Consider the following 16,979-nt stretch of genomic DNA (forward strand, 5'->3'; position numbering starts at 1 on the left):
AAATCAAAATCCATGGAGGGTATCCTTTGTCGGTTGATTTTGAGTTCTACTGTGTATGGCATTTGGCGTGCCCGGAATGAGATTAGACATAATGGGCATCCAAGGACTGAAGAGCAAATCTTGAAAGCTATTCTTTGGGAAGTCCGATTTAGAATTTCTGGTAAAGGGTGTTTCAAGAAGAATAAAAAGACTGTCAAATTATGCCATTGCTAGAACATTGCAATTGATACTAGTATTTTGGTGTAATTTTGCTTAGTTCTGTCATGATTTGACAGTTGGTTGGTTGTAATCTGGTTTCTGTCCAGTTTGCTTTCGATGAGTTTTGTTTGTTTGTTGTTAGAATTTGTTATTGCTTTGTTGATTGTTGTTTGTTTTAAACAGTTTGTACAGTTGTTTTGAGATAAATATAGTTCACTTATTTATCGAAAAAAAAAAAAACAAAAGTGACCTTTTTATAATCAAAATAAAGTTAATTACATTATCATTTTTTATCAATTCTTTCTCGATTTGCTTCATTGTTTTAAATGTATTTATTAATATTTCTTCGGGGAAAAAGAAATTGTGCATTAATTCTAGTGCTATTAGTGGTACCTAGAAAAGTGTCTTCCCGTATCTTTCAATAAAACATGTTCCAAAATAATGTAATTTACCAAGTAATCAAAGATTTTCTCTTTTTTCTTTTTATTTTTTTGGTGGTTTTGATCTTTTATCTTCATGGCTTATTTTTATCATATTAAAAAAAAAACAAATCAACAATTTATGAAAAACGGTTATCGATTAATAACCGGTTTTTAATAACCGCATAGCCATCGGTCTAACAACCACAATCGGTATTGGTTGTAGCTGCAATTATGAGAAAATAACCGCAACTAGTTGCTCACCCCTACCTAACAGTCAATTATTTTGCAAGGCTTGATGTTCTTAGACCCAGTCAACTTTATATAGACATTTTGTAAGGAGGTAGAATGGATAATGGGCCTCCAGCCAAGTATTTATATTATTTGAATAGGACTAATACGCGAATAGGACCCCTAGCCTATAAATATGTCAACCCAACTCTTGGTTGGTTTAGCTCCACCAGTCACACCCTATACATTTTATATGGTCAAATATTTTTTTCAATTTTGTCCTTCGCGGTAGTTAGGAGTTTAGGAGAGGTACCAATAGATGTAGAATTCTTGAGTTTGAAGTTTATTCATTAATTTTCTTTTAAGTTACCCATTATGGTCTATGAAATGTGATTCAATACCAAGCAAAAGAGAGAACAAAAAAAAAGATTTGATAGATTGATAATTTCCTATTAAATTTAAGCAAGCAATAAGATTTGATATTCCAGTTTCATTTTTATTTCAAAGATATTAAAATGTTTTGAGAACAATTTTTTGTTTTTAAAAATAAAAGTACATTTTATTAAATGCATTTCTTCATACATTTTAACTAATCGCTCATCACCAACGAGATCTTAGGTAGAACAATGTTCATCACATCAAGATATGAGCAAAAGTAAAATATTAGAAAAACCATGTTTGATACGGTAATTAGCTCGTACAAAATTTTTGCATTGTTTAGAATAGTATCCCTCTCCAAATCAAATTAAATAGATATTATCCATTTCATGATCTAGATTTAAAGTTGGTGTATCTAATAGTGTATATAAAGTCAGCATTGGCACGTCTTTTAAAATTTAAATAATATAAAATCATGTATATCGTTACTTGCACTAACTTTAAATCTTAACCATAAAATGGATACCATATCATTTGAAAATGGATAGGATCCTTGTCCAATATGTTGCATGAAAAGTTTAATATTTACTTTAATGTACTCATTAATATATCAATATCAAGATCTCAACAAAAGCTCATCAAATTAGAGATCTCAATAGAGGTATAAAGTAGTCATCAATATGACAATGAGAAAGTCTGAGTCGTAGACCCGGTTACGACAGGACTACGACTCGGTTGACGTGGTTATGTCCACATCAGCTTTTTTTAAAAATTAAAATTAAAAAAAAATAAATAATAAATAAAAAATTAAAAAAAAAAAAAAAAAAAAAAAACTAAACTGAATGTAACAAAACTCTTCCCCCTTTCTCTTCCCCAAAAACTAAACGAAATAGCAGGGAAAACATTCCCCAAAACTCTTCCCCCCATCCGTCCGTTCTCCACTATCCCTCAAGCAATCAAGACCACCACGACCACAACGAAAGGCACCGAGGCATCAAGTTGTTCGGTAAGCGTTTCACTATTCTTGCAACTAGAAAAAAGTTTTGGTCTTCTTCATCCTTTAGAACAGTAGTTTGCATTCATTTTTAGAAAATCTAAAACAAATTTTTTTTTCAAGCCCTAGCCATCAACAAATATCGGGTCCATGGAATCTACAGCCACCGTCTACCTTCTTGTTGCGTATGATCAGTTGTTTATGCATCTAGGTCTTCCTTATTTTGTGAAAATATTTTAATGGGTTTATGATTGTTTTGACGCAATTATTGGGTTTCTTCTGTAACTAGTGGGGTTTACAATCATGGGTGTTTCTTTGTTTTCAATATAGATGAGTTTACTTTTGTGGCTTTTGGGCTTTTATTATGTTTTTTTTTAGAATTTTTTATTGATTTGTTTATTGGGTATCTGTGTGGGATTTTCCAAGCTTTTACGGAAGGTGGTATTTGACTTTGAAACCAAAAAAGGGTTTGTTGGGTTTGGTTGTGATCAGCAAATTTTGATGTCTGGGATGTCTGTTTGTGGATGGGCTATGATGGGTTTCAACGGATTTTGGTTCTGATGGATGTGAAGTTAGGGTATGGAGCGGTCTCATTCATGATCAGTCTTCAAGGATTTCAATCGTTCTTTGATTTTCATGAGGGAAAAATTTGATTTTTGGTAGTCAACTTAATTGTCAATGGTAGTTAATGGGTTTTAGGAAATTTGGTTTGTGAAGCTTTGAAATTCATATACGATTGTTTGGGGTACACCCTCTTGATTTTAACCCTTCTTCTTCCTTCCATTTTTCCGCCTTCCAATTAGATTTCAGTCTTTTTGTAACGATCCACCCCCAATGACACAATACTGTCCGCTTTTGGCTCCCCATACCAGACTTCCCAAGAGGTCACCCATCCTGGGATTGCTCTCGCAGCGGCTCGCTTAACTGCGGAGTTCTGATAGGTTCATTGTCATCACAGCTTTAAAACGCGTTGTGTCATAAATGGTGCATTTATACATATAAGCACATCCTCATTCCTAGGCGATGTGGGACGTCACAATCACCCCCCCTTTGGACCCAGCGTCCTCGCTGGCGACCCTCATGGGATCACCCTATTCTTGGCGTCCCAGCGAGTGCCCGCCGGCGACCCTCATGGGCTTGTGCACGCTCCCACCATCTCAGGCTGGGCAATGGCTCTGATACCATTTGTAACGATCCACCCCCAATGACACAATACTGTCCGCTTTTGGCTCCCCATACCAGACTTCCCAGGAGGTCACCCATCCTGGGATTGCTCTCGCAGCGGCTCGCTTAACTGCGGAGTTCTGATAGGTTCATTGCCATCACGGCTTTAAAACGCGTTGTGTCATAAATGGTGCATTAATACATATAAGCACATCCTCATTCCCAGGCGATGTGGGACGTCACACTTTTGTAGTTGGAAGATATTTTAATAAAACAAACCACAAACCATGTCCAGTCACTGTGTCATTGATTATGCAGCCAAAAAATACTTAGGCATGCTCCTTAGAATAATGTTGTGTGTAATCTACATGGTCTTGGACTCTTTAAAAGCCATGTTCCTTAGAATAATGTTGTGGAGTTAATATGCATTCTTCATTTATTGGAGTTAATATGCATTCTTCATGTATTGGATTTAAAGCCATGCTTCTTGTTTTTACTTTTTGTTATTTGAAATGTACTATTGTTCAGCAGCAATTGATCAATTCAGGATGTGCATTTGATACTCTCAATTTAGTGAAAGAAGACAAATTATGATAAGGGCCACACAATAGGCATCCTAACTAGTAGAAGCACTGGTTATTCAAGGGCCAAAACTGGCCACAGTGTTGAGTCAAGTGAAGAAGCTGGAAGTGACTGTACTGGTGCTGAGACAGAAGAATCCATCCTCCAGTTTTTAGCTGGTGGGTCCAATCTAACCATCTAATCTCTCTCTCTCTCTCTCTCTCTCTCTCTCTCTCTCTCTCTCTCTCTCTCTCTCTCTCTCTCTCTCTCTCTCTCTCTCTCTCTCTCTCTCTCTCTCTCTTCCCACCCTTTGATCCCAAACTTATAAATCATTTACTTTCCTTTCAGTGCATGACCAGATAAATCTTTTGTGCGCCTCCTGCCTTGCTAAGAGCTGGTAGCTAACTTCATCGATGCCTAAACAGTCATGTCAAATAAACCATGTGATCAGGAACTGTTGTAGAATTCCATAAATATCAAAGCAGAAAGGGCAAAGCTGACTGATTCCAAATCAACAATGCCTTTTTTTACTTCCACTTCCACTTCCAAAGGATGTTCCATTTGTCCCTCTTTTATTTAATGCTCTATGATGAGTCAAAAGAGAAAGAAAGAACATTAACTTAAATAGGAGAACCATATGAGCTGATGATAAATGTAATATACAAACAACCAGAAGAAAATTACTAAGATGCATATGTCCAAAGAGGATGAGAGGTGGCAGCATGCATAGGAATGACAAAAAGAATTGGCAGTGACATAGTATTGGTAGTGCTTCTTGAACTGGTTGTTACATAATCCGTCGTAATGAGGTGCATTAGAAGCAAAGCAACAAACAAAAATTGATGCTTGTACTGAAATTTTCATTCTCTTTCTACTTTTCTCTAGATCTGTGTTTACTACAGAAATTGAAATAAAGAAACCCATGTGTATTATCTTACTCTGGATCTCATCCACAACCAGACACAGCATGTAATCCAAGCCTTCCAGGCGTATCTTGTCTTACTAATTAAATATTAAAAATTAAAGATATGATTCGTTGTTTGCTTGCCAAAGTCTTACTAGTGAAAATGTAACCCTTCGAATGTGCTAAATGTGATGAGCTGGCCAAAAAGAAAGCAGCAACCATACTTTAAGAGAAAATCTCACATGAAATAGCGAGGGTTGAGAAAATCTCAACTGATCAATCTGAATGAAAACTCGGTCAATTTCAAATCAAACGAGCTCGTCCTAGTTAAACTCACAACTAGGCAACAAAATTAATTGTTTTATCTCAAAATTCATAAACCCAAGCAACATCCAACAAATTAAAACATTTATTGCATCTCCAATTGCCCTCTATTAAAGAAACTTTGAACCAGTTATCACTAACGTAATACATTACCATTCCAACACAATATACTTGATTGAAAGAATTCCCAGGGTTTTAGGGTTTAGCAGTTTTAGGGTTTAGCGTTTTAGGGTTTAGCAGTTTTAGGATTTAGGGTTTTAGGGTTTTAGGGTTTAGGGTTTTAGGGTTTTAGGTTTAAGGTTTTACAGTTTACGGCATAGGGTTTAGGGTTTTAGAGGTTAGGGTTTTAAGGTTTACAGTTTAGGGTTTTAGGATTTAGGTTTTTTTTAAAAAAAAACAAAATTTTGGCGATTTTCGCCATGTGGCAGTACAACCATGTCGCCAGATGCACGTCGTTGCATGTTGCGACGTGGTTACTAACCACATGGCCACATTGGCGACGTGGCTTTTGACGTGGCCTAAAAGCCATGTCGCTGACATGTGGCCACGTGGCCATTCGATGACGTGGCTTAAGTGGCCACGTTGCTGCATGCAAACCGTGATCAGTGACGTGTCATTGACCATGCTGGGACACATCAGCAACATGGCAGTAGTGGCCATATGGACACTTACAGCACGTTGCGGGTGGTTCACTTCGCGACCACCTGATCCACTACGCATGGTCCACGTCGCTAATGCCACGTGGTGACCCGTTAGTGAGGTGGACTGCCCTCCAACACGTGGTGAAGGGCAGGTGGCTAACTACCATGTTTTTTGTAGTGCCAATTGCTAACGGTGGTTATTCTATAATAAAAATTTAAATAATATGCAATAAATTTCAAGATCTAAACTGTCATAATTTTTACAATGAACTGATAAAAGAACATATATATATATATATATATATATATATACCTAAACTTCTGCGCAGGAGGACGAGCCTCTGCACTCCTAAATAGGAGCTGAGCGCAGGAGAGCTCCTGCGCTCAGCTCTTGTGCAGGAGAGCTCTTCTATCACGCTTTTTCTCCCTAAAAATTGTTGAATTAAGATAATTAATTTTTTCACCACAAGAATTAGTGTCGTTTGAACAGTTAACGCTAAGAATTTAGTGTCGTTTACTGTTTAAACAACACTAAATCTTTTTTTTTGGTAGTGGAACTTGGTATTTTACAATCTCAATCTTCTACACTATGGTGAGGTAATATAGGTGCTACTTATTTAACTGCTAATCCTGTATTTTATGAGCGAACAGAGCACATAAAAATTGATTTTCACTTTGTTCGTGACAAAGTAACATCCCGTCAATTGGCTGTTCAGTTTCTTTGAAGCAAGGATCAGATTGCTGATATTTTCACCAAGCCTCTTATTGCTACACGATTTGCTATATTACGTACACTCCAAACTCAATGTTCGTTACTTGCCATTGAATTTAAAGGGGCATCTTGGAGATAAAGAGACTGCATGTTGAAGATGAAGAAGCTCATGTAGGTTACATTTCTAAAGCTTTGTGGTAATTACCTTTTCCCCCCATGAACTACTAGCTTATGTCATTTTGGCCCCATAAACTACCACTTCGACCAAAAAGGAGCATCAAACTACCATCTTTACATTCTTTGTCCCCTTCCGTCAGTCTAATTCATGCAAAGGCTTAAATGCCCTAACTCAATTTCAAAAATTACCAAAATATCCTCATTTTAAACAAGAAAAAGAAAAAAGAAAAAAAGAAGAAGAAAGAAACTGAAGGAAAAAGGGGGTGGCGGCCTGAGGTGGCTGGATGTGCCTGCGAGCCAACCCCAGAGGTGGCTCTAGCCACCTCTAGGGTGGCTCGCGGCCCACCCTGGCCTAAGGGGTTGCCGCGCGGCCACCCTAGAGGCTGTGGGTGGCCCGCGAGCCACCCCTAAGGTGGCTCCCGCCACCTCTAGGGTGGCTCGCGGCCACCCCAGGTTCTGGGGAGGCCATGCGGCCACCCCTTAGGCCGGGGGTGGGCCGCGAGCCACCCCAGAGGTGGCCGGGCAGCCACACTAGAAAAGACCTAGGGTGACCGTGACACCTGGCCACCTCAGGGGTGGCTGCCGCCACCCCTTTTACATCAGTTTTTTTTTTTAATATATTAATTTTAATATTTTTTATTAATTATTGTTTGGGCATTTTAGTCTTTAAATCAAACTTAACGGTAAAAAATGCATATTCCATCCAAGTTAACGGGATTCTCTGACGGAAGGGGGCAAAGCAGTAAAGATAGTAGTTTGATGCTCTTTTTTGGTCGAAGTGGTAGTTCGTGGGAGCAAAATGACATAGGCCGGTAGTTCATGGGGGGAAAATGTAATTACCCCTAAAGCTTTTAATTCTAGTCATAAAGAGTGATGTTAAGTTTGTAACATTTAGCATTTGTAAAGTCTTTAGTCTTAATTTAGCTTTTGTAACGTTTAGAATTTGTAAAGTCTTATTCATGCCTATGTAAACATATAATCTTTGAAAGTAGTAAAAGAGAAAAACCAAAATCATAGTCTCTAACACGGCCGACAGGTAAAGGAAAATATAAAATGTATTAATAAAGGCATTAAAAACCAATTACCAGATACATAAGGTAGAAAATAAAAATGAACATGATAGAATTGTTCGGTTATAAAACAGTGAATCAAAGATTTTCAAACGGCAAATACAGCGCAAGTTTAATACGATTATCTACAAATAGAACATCCAAATCTAATCCTCATCAGTAGGTGGTATCCCATGTTGATCATTAAATGCAGAATGCATTTCGTTCACAGTGCTAGTGAGGGCATTGATCTGAATATGCATTTCTGCGAACTGAGTCTCCAAGTCCAACACTTTGGAACGAGCGTCAAAAAGCGCCTTCTTCAGCTTAGCCCAAGCTAGACTCTGCTTCGGTGGTTGTAGGAACTCTGGTATATTCAATAACAAACTCATGTTAGCATTTTTTCTTTAGACTGACACCTTAAACAACATAACAAAAAAATTTATTAACCAGATGATACATGCAAACACGCACACACGTACGTACGGATTGCAATTTCTAATATATATATATATTTTTTTAAAACAAAAAGAATTTGGCAAATAGGCAACGAATACCTTCGCCACCGCTTGTTATTGGGTACTCATGCTCACTTGTGTTGGAGGTGAGAGTGCTTGGAACTGAATCAATAAATATAATTAGTCTTCACGAATTGCACCAGAGAATGCCCAAGAAGTACGAATATATATATATATATATATAAGAAGTCCGAACTGAAGTTTTAATATGGCTAATAGCCCTAAAACACCCTAAATGTCATAACATGAAAATTTGATAACCGGATGATATATGGAAACACACACACACACAGAGATCCGAAGTTTCAAAATTAAAAATAGTTGATGATCATTGGAAGGAAAGACCTGGGGCAGGTGTTGTTGGGTGTCCAATTGACCGATCAGCAATAACTGACTTTAAGGGATACCCTTTTTTCATTCCGTCTCTATTTGTCATCCCTGGCGGACGGAGAGATCTAGAGTCGTTGTTTCCTTCTGTGCCACGGGGAGTGGCCTTGAACCGATTAGCCTCCAGACGTCTCGGAGATTTGTACATAGATTTCTCCATTTTGTCCTTCTAGAAGAGAATAGTCTGGCACAAATGACCAATTAACGTCATCCACGGATGGCACCAAAGAATGCTCAGCGACTCAATGATATCTTTATAAAGTAGATACGTCAGCCAATGATGAAGGAACTGCTACAACTTATTTAATGCACCTCCATTCATTAAATTTTGCACCATGTATATGCATGTATGTAGTATTTTATTTTATTTTATTTTATAAGGCCGGGTTTTAAGCATGTCTAGCAGTAGTACTGGTTATATTAGCAACTTCAAAATATACATTTTTCTTAAAAATAAAAAATAAAATTAGTTATTAGTTTTTTAATTCAAATTTTAACAAATTATTTATCACACTATTTACTTTTTGTAAAAAAAAAAAAAAATTACAACATTTTTTTTTTTTTTACTACAATGCTCATTACAAAAAGTTATATGTCGGTAAATTCCAGCGATCGAATTTTGGTCACTAAAAGTTCAATGAATTTTTAATTGAATGGCAAATTACAAATTTTCCTTTCGTGCCTAAATGATAACTTAAATTTAAATGAAATAGTCTTTTTTGTTTTTTAAACGTGAAACTTGAAAACGAAATTTAATACTCAACCTATCAACCATCGAAATCAACGGAAATTAATTAAGCATTTGGAATTGCCGTCGGGCTATGTTCGGATAAATGAAGAAAGGGCTCTTGTTCTCCTCAAGCCTGTGAACCCACCACCAAGCCCAATTCCCTCTATAAATACCGCCCAACCCCCAACCCCATATCCACACATGCATTGACACCAAACCCATTATTAATATTCCAAACATTTTACCGTACAATGTTATGGATTTAGAGACGAGCAAAAGTTGCAGGATCTGATTTCCTAAGCTTGAGAACATGATGAATGATGAATGATAATTAGGGTATTCGAGGTACCATAACCTCCTAATTAACTACAAAACTTGCGTAATGATTTTAAAAAATGATTGTTATACAACTCTTGATGTAATTATTATACAACTCCGACAATTTTTTTTTTCAAACAAATTATATATTGAATATATTTTCCTACATGTGGGTTCTATATATTCAATCGTTGATTTAAAAAAAAAAATTATTAAAATTGTACAAGAGTTATACGGATCATATCTCAATAATTTTTCTCATGGCTTTTTATTAATAATAACTTCTTCCTTATATAGAGTAATACATGGTAGATCGAATAAAAGAGAGGGCAATACACGGTTGATATGGGAAATCCTAAACCTCATGGGATAACAATTTCCTTATTTAATTCTTTAGATTCTTGCTCGGAAAGCAAGGATCCGAATCACACAAGGATACTTGCGTGATTCACAAAAGTTGGGATTCTTGCTCCAACTCTTGCTTTATGAGCAAGAATCCTAATCGTACTGCACCTCTTATTACCTAATAATGCACTACTACTAAGGCCTGTGATCCTTCAAAAGTTGTATTTTTTGGTTTGCAATCCTCTCAAGCTCCCTATTTTTCTTGGCAAGATTAATCAAACATAGATTAAAAGAAATGGAGAAAAGCATTACAAAAATCAATAAATACACAGTAGCTCTTTATGAAGATGCTAGGGAATATTGTAAACAAGTAAGTTAATTTGGATGGAATAGCAATGGCCACATTAACATACCACTCTTCCTAAATCTCAATCTTCACTTTGACAACACTTAGGCCTCGTTTGGTTTGCAGAATGACTATTCCATTAGGAAAATGAATAGTCATTCTTAGGAATAGAAGGTGGTGGAATTGAATGATTATTCTTAATATTTAGTTTAGTAAGAATACATAGATTTTAATTGGAATTCAATCAAAATTACTAAAAAAGCCCTACATTTTTTTTTAAAAAAAAAAAATTGAAAAGAAAATCAAATTATTAAAAAAATAAAACAAAAAACAAAAAGAAGAAGAAGAAGAAGAAAACCCATGGGTGGCCGCAACCACCCTCGAAGTGGTCTCTGGGGGTGGCCGCGGCCATCCCCGAAGTGAATCGGGGGTGGCGGGCCACCCCCAAAGAAAATTGGGGGTGGCCTGGCCACCCCCAAAATACTCGTCGGTCGCACCACCCCAGGCTCCATATACTATCTAGCCGGCCACCCCAATGGGTGGCCAGCTAGCCAGTTAAGGGTTTGTTTTTTAAATAAAATATAAAATAAATAGTTTTTTTTTTTTTTGGAAAATATTGCATTTACCCCAAGGAATAACTATTCCTCTCATTTTTTAGAGGAATAGGTATTCCTCTTCGTAAAGGAATAGGTATTCCAATGGGAATACATATTCCAAGGAATAGACCCCTACCAAACAAAAGAATGATTATTCCATAGGAATAATCATTCCATTCCAGGGGTCTATTCTGCGAACCAAACGAGGCCTTAATATAGTTTTACTGTAACAAAATTTCTGAAATCTATATATTGAGATGAAAAGAAAAGAAGAACAAAACCCCATACTAATCTCTTCTATATTGTTGTCAAAATTAAAGATAATTAACTAAGACACCAGTTGAATCTAAATAACCTAAAAATAGTTTAATTTAAATATTAGAATAGTAATTAAATGATTAAACTTGTTATTTATATGTTCACTTAAACTTTTATTACAACCAATCATTTACATGATATCAAAGTAAATATACTTTTTTATGAATTCAAATTTTGTTGACGTAATTTACTTTTCATTTCAAATGAATATTTTTTGTTTGACAACTCACACATGAGAGAATTTTAGTAATCGATGATTTAACAAGAAAATTTTAATATAAAAAATATATCAAAAAATCAAAAATATGAAACCCTTTACCATATATAGCGGACGATAAAGTAATTTTAAGACTTAATTATACAGGATCTCAAAAAATCCAAAATATAAATCATCATTGAATTTATGATAGACCACTTTTGTATTTTGATCAAATTGTGATTTTAAGAGTCACATCATTTTTAGGAGAATAAAATAAGAACACAAAGACGATATGTAGCATTACTCCTTACTTAACCTTGGTCTCACACAAACTAACGAAAGAAGATCACGTAATAAAGAACTAGCTATAACTAGGTTTCACGTGAAATATAGAAATATGTACCAAAAAGTCTTAAGGAAATTTCAAACTGCATGGTTAAGTACAAGCTAAGACTTGGGTTCGAATTTCACAATAAGAATCTTTATATTTGATTAGTGTAATTCATATTGGTTCTCATTGATGACCTGGTGGGGTTTGGATGATCAGGTTATGGCTAAATCACACATGAAAGAGCGCTTGCGGTTCCCAGGCACTGTCTAGGCCCCTCATGCACGGCTTCAAGAGGGTGGGTGTTACTATGATCACACTCAAGTAGAATTAATATCCATTAATATGGTCTCTCCTGCCCGCCCTTTTTTATTTTATTTAAAAAACAAAAAAACAAATAAATAAATCATTTTCATTTTGGCTATTTTCTGATTGTTTTTATATGTTCGTCTGTCTAAGAAAAGAAAAATGAATTATTCCCATACCTAAAGATTTCATCATGTGAAGTGCCTCACCTACGGTAGATAAATTAGGAAAAAAAATGTAAAATAGTCTACGCGCAGTTCTGTACACAGATTTGTAATAAGTTCATTGTGAAATAAAAATGTCTTCAAAGCTCTTTGTGGTATGAAAAAAATAATAAATAGGTCATTGCAACCAACTTCCGTCGATTTTTTTATTAAAAATTATTAAATGTTACATCAGTACTAATCAAATTATATCACGTGTCACTCATAATAAAAAATATATAAAATTATAGATATATATTAAAAAAATATATTGAAATAGAATGCGGTGGATCAAGTCATTCTCGTTGGCCAAATAATTAAGATGCCGGAACCACCCCAAATGACAGAAAAGACAAGGCTGAAAGGAACATCAAGAAGAGAGATAAACAGGAGACACGGGCTTCAAAGCTTAATTACAAGCCGGCAATCTCAGAATCAGAACAAAGAGTTCTTGTACTTCTCCATGGCCAGTGTCTCTCACCTTATATTTGCGACTGGTTTGATATTACAGAGCAGCTGTTGCATGGCTTTGTGATCCTACGTCTCCTATCATAATCATGGTTTTGTTGGAGAACAGATTAATTAGAAAATTGATGTCCCGTTCAGCCTCGTCTTTTCTGTCATTTGTGGCCTCGTTCCAGTTTCTTTTTTTGAAATTTATTTTATATATTTATAATTGATTTTATTTGATGATTATTGGCATTGACGTAATATTTATAATTAACGGTTTATAAAAAAAAAAAAAAGTTGGACGGAAGTTAAATGCATGACCAATTTATTATTTTAATATATCACAAAGAGCTCTTACAATATTTTTATACCTCATAAAACTTATTGGAAATCCATGTATCTACTGGGAATAATTTTACAGTTTTCTGTCTTCTCCAAATTCTAATTAAACATAATCTTTGGGCAATTTTCAACATGCAATTTTACCCCCAAATTTTTTTTTTTTATTGAGCACGCTCTTCCATAACTAATTCCCTGAAAAGAAAAAAAGAAAAAACTGCAACCCAAGAATCCACATTAATTATTTTTTTTTTTTCACGGTTTCCCAAAAGAATTTGATTTGTGATGATTATTATTAGAAATGATAGCACTAAGTTTTTTTTTTTTTTCCCTAATTAATGAAAAAAAATGGACTACAAGGGGGGGAAGGAATCTTTCTCACTCCTTAATATTGAAAGTTAGATATGATGCAAATGCGTTTTGTAATATTGAAAGAAGAACAATTAATGTATGCTAGGAATTTGTTCGGTATCGAACTTGAATGCTTGAAATTAAAAATTGTAGCTATCTTACTGATTATAATCACTATACATGTATTAATCAGATGACATAAATAGTGGATGGTGATGATGGAGAAGACACATGAAAAGAGATGGAGTATGAGACTAACAAATACCTGCAGAGATATATGATAGCTAGGATAATATGATCAGTCAAGAATTACAGCGATACACTCCCACTGGTTAGAGACCCTCAACAAATCAAGCCAACCTTAAGGAATGTATTGCAGGTTTTGACGGTTTATAATGATCAGCATATTACCATACGTCATTAAAAGTCAACAAAAAATATGAAAGCATTTACACAAAGTCAATGGCAATTGGCAATGAGCTGGTTTATCACCTTTTTTTTTTTTTTTTCTTTAGAGAGAACGACCGATGCTTACCATAATAACATTAATTAAAAATAAAACAAAAGTAGCATATGCTATCCCTAATGTGAAAGGAATTTAGTTAAGAGGGTGACAGCTGCAAGTGTGACAGCTAGCAAAAAAAATATATATATTCTGAATTAGTTGAGCCTATAAAACGTCGTAATATTCAAACTACTACCGGCACATGCCCACATTATAATAGAGAAATAATACTGTTCCATTCATTTATCATAATAATTTTATAGCGTGTTTTAAACGGCTTTTTTTTTTTTTTTAAATGTAATTGATATGCTATTTAAAATACGTAATGTCAATTGATATAAAATAAATGCAGGTAATAAATAGGTATAAATAGTAACATTATTCATTTTAACAGTAATGAAGCTGACATTCTCACATGAATGAAAACATAAAATTAATTAAAATTAACTGAGATGCTGCAATTGATAAGAAATTGAGTTGTGGGGGTTTTGGGACCATTGCTAGGGATCGATAGTGAAGGACAAGTGCTAGCTGTTAGAAGTACTACCTTACCTATTAGCATTGACCTCACAATGCTGAAGTGTGGGCCGCTCTTCATGCGTTATTTTCATCAAGGAAGTTGGGACGTATGACATTATCCTTGAAGGTGATGTTGTGCAAGTTGTCAACACGATCAATTCAGATAGCCTGATTTTCAATAGATTTGGGCTTTTCATCAAGGGTTTATAATCTGAGTTATGCTCTCTGAGATCCTCTCACACGTTGTTTATGTAAAGAGATAAGTAAATTCAGCAGCTTAATGCTTAGTTAGAGCGGTTGTAACTCATGTTATAAATTCAATATGGTTAGAAGAAACTACCCTTATAATTTATGACATTGTTCATAAGGAATGTATTGTCCCTCTTTGTTGACCTTTTTGGTCTCTCAATTATCAATAAGATTCAGAATTTGTTCAAAAGAAAAGATAAAATTAATATACTTTTTTATTATTTATGTGATTAATTGAAAAGAGAGATGGGCAGGAGATGTTTGTCTTGATTAATGGGGACCCACGACGGGTTGACCCACTGAATTCCCAAAGGCCAAAATGCTCGCACAAGTAACCTTAAAAATGAGGGGGGGGGGGGGGTTGTAATATCCAAAAAAAAAGAATCATTTTAAAAAAACAAATGATTTCAAAACAAAATGTTATACTAACCTTCACTATACGAGAGTTAATGTACATGTTACAGTACGTCGTGTACCGGAATGTTACGGTACATTGAGTACTGATATGTTATGGACCACTTGCAATAGGGTTTTGTTATGGTAATATAACCTTCACCATATAAGGGTTAATATACGAGTATGGTAATGTTATAGAATGAGAATATATATGATGTCATGAAATAATATTATGGTTGTAATGTAAATGAATAATGCAAGAGGGTTATGTTTTAAATTCTAATCATGTTGTGTTTTATAAAATTGACACTTGATAGTAATAATTAAACATTCTGTGAAAACCTTCTAAAATGGCATGATATCATGAGAAGTCATTTTGAGTCTATGTACACTATAATATATATATATATATTGAATTTAGTGTCTTTTGATCGCTTGAACAACTATACTAAACAGTTAGTGTCATTCACTGTTCAAACAAAAATAATTGTTTAGTGTTGCTTGAACAGAAGCGACTCTAATTAATTAGTATTGCATGAACAGTAAAACGACTCTAATCTAGAGTCTAAAACCTCTATCTAGCAACGCTTCAAAAGCAACACTAAACATTTTTTTTTTTAAGTGAAAGTTTTTATTTCATGGTTTATTTCTATGCGATGTTTACTTACTAAGTCGTGGACTTACATAAGTTCTATAATTTTCATGTGTGAAACATTTATTTGTTTTACAGTTTAATTGGTACTAGATGGAGTTGGAGCTTAGTCTTTCATTAGGCTTTGGATGTGGAGCGAGTATCATAGGTACTTTTAGTGTATTTCAACATTTATGAATTCAAGAGAAGTATTTGGTGTGATAGTTAGCTGTTATTATATTTTATGGATTTTGGATTGTAATTTTATTTGAAAGATGTTTTGAGGCATTAATTATAGCTCATATCAAAATTTTCAGAATTCTGCTATTTATTTTACTTTGATAGTTATGTAGGGTAGTATACCCAATTAATTACAAGTTAATTACTTTAGAAATTATTGCCACTAACTCCTCGTGTTTATCTTATTTACTAATTCTTAAAGCGTTACGATTTATATCGGGCATTCAATAATGGAGACCACAATTGATCCGAGCATATATAGGTTGTCATATGGGTGGGGTAGGTGGTGTCTCACTAAAGTTTGGGAATAGGTTAAGCGGGTGCTAATGCCAAGTCTCCATGAGTAGCGGTGCAGGCTAAGTTTATGAAAAATGTTAGAGGTATCAAATTTTTTATAAAGATAATGTGTAACTTATTTATTGGTACCGGCTTGTAACTTTTTTTTTATTAATTATTTTGATCATTTCTAATAATAAGTTTCACATTATCTTAGTACTAATTTCTTATTAAAAAATTTAATACCCCTGACATTTGTCGCATAATTAACAACTCCACTTCTTTTTCGTTTTGCTTCTTGGGGCTCAAGCAGTCGAGCGTTTGTCCAGTCAGTTAATCGCTTGAAGCATGTCGTTCATCACCCAATCGAAAGTACTTGATTGTTGACACAACACCTCTACACCTGGGTCCTGATGATCTCCTCCTACCACAAAGCCAACTTTCTACAATATGAGGGCTCGTGAGCTACTCTATAGACTATAGCACTCATCAAACCAATCTCCTAGAACTATACGTAGTACGGTAGTAGGGGTTCACTTTTCTAGCGGACAAGGTGAACTGGAGAGCATCCAAATTCTTTTCTTGCAAGGATCGAGTAGAGGTATGCTACGATGGTCAAAGGAGAGGAAGATTCCTCTAAAAAATACTGTCAGTAACTCTATAAGTTAACTGTTCTT

The 16,979-nt window shown here is 35.0% G+C and overlaps 1 protein-coding gene across 2 annotated transcripts; it reads right to left on the reverse strand.

Annotated features, from left to right (window-relative positions):
• Positions 1 to 7,775: 7,775 nt before the first annotated feature.
• Positions 7,776 to 13,842, reverse strand: LOC133867943 (uncharacterized). 2 transcript variants are annotated; one of them, XM_062304725.1, is made up of 4 exons: positions 13,752 to 13,842; positions 8,616 to 8,841; positions 8,310 to 8,372; positions 7,776 to 8,119 (listed from the first exon to the last, which is right to left on the reverse strand). In XM_062304725.1, the coding sequence occupies exons 2-4, from the start codon at positions 8,815 to 8,817 to the stop codon at positions 7,920 to 7,922; spliced, it is 465 nt and encodes a 154-aa protein (XP_062160709.1). In that variant the 5' UTR covers positions 8,818 to 8,841; positions 13,752 to 13,842; the 3' UTR covers positions 7,776 to 7,919. The 2 variants fall into 2 exon arrangements, with proteins under 2 accessions (XP_062160709.1, XP_062160710.1); XM_062304726.1 differs by lacking the exon at positions 8,310 to 8,372.
• Between the last annotated feature and the right edge of the window lie 3,137 nt (positions 13,843 to 16,979).

This window comes from Alnus glutinosa, chromosome 5, assembly GCF_958979055.1.
Source record: "Alnus glutinosa chromosome 5, dhAlnGlut1.1, whole genome shotgun sequence".
Lineage (NCBI taxonomy): Eukaryota > Viridiplantae > Streptophyta > Magnoliopsida > Fagales > Betulaceae > Alnus > Alnus glutinosa.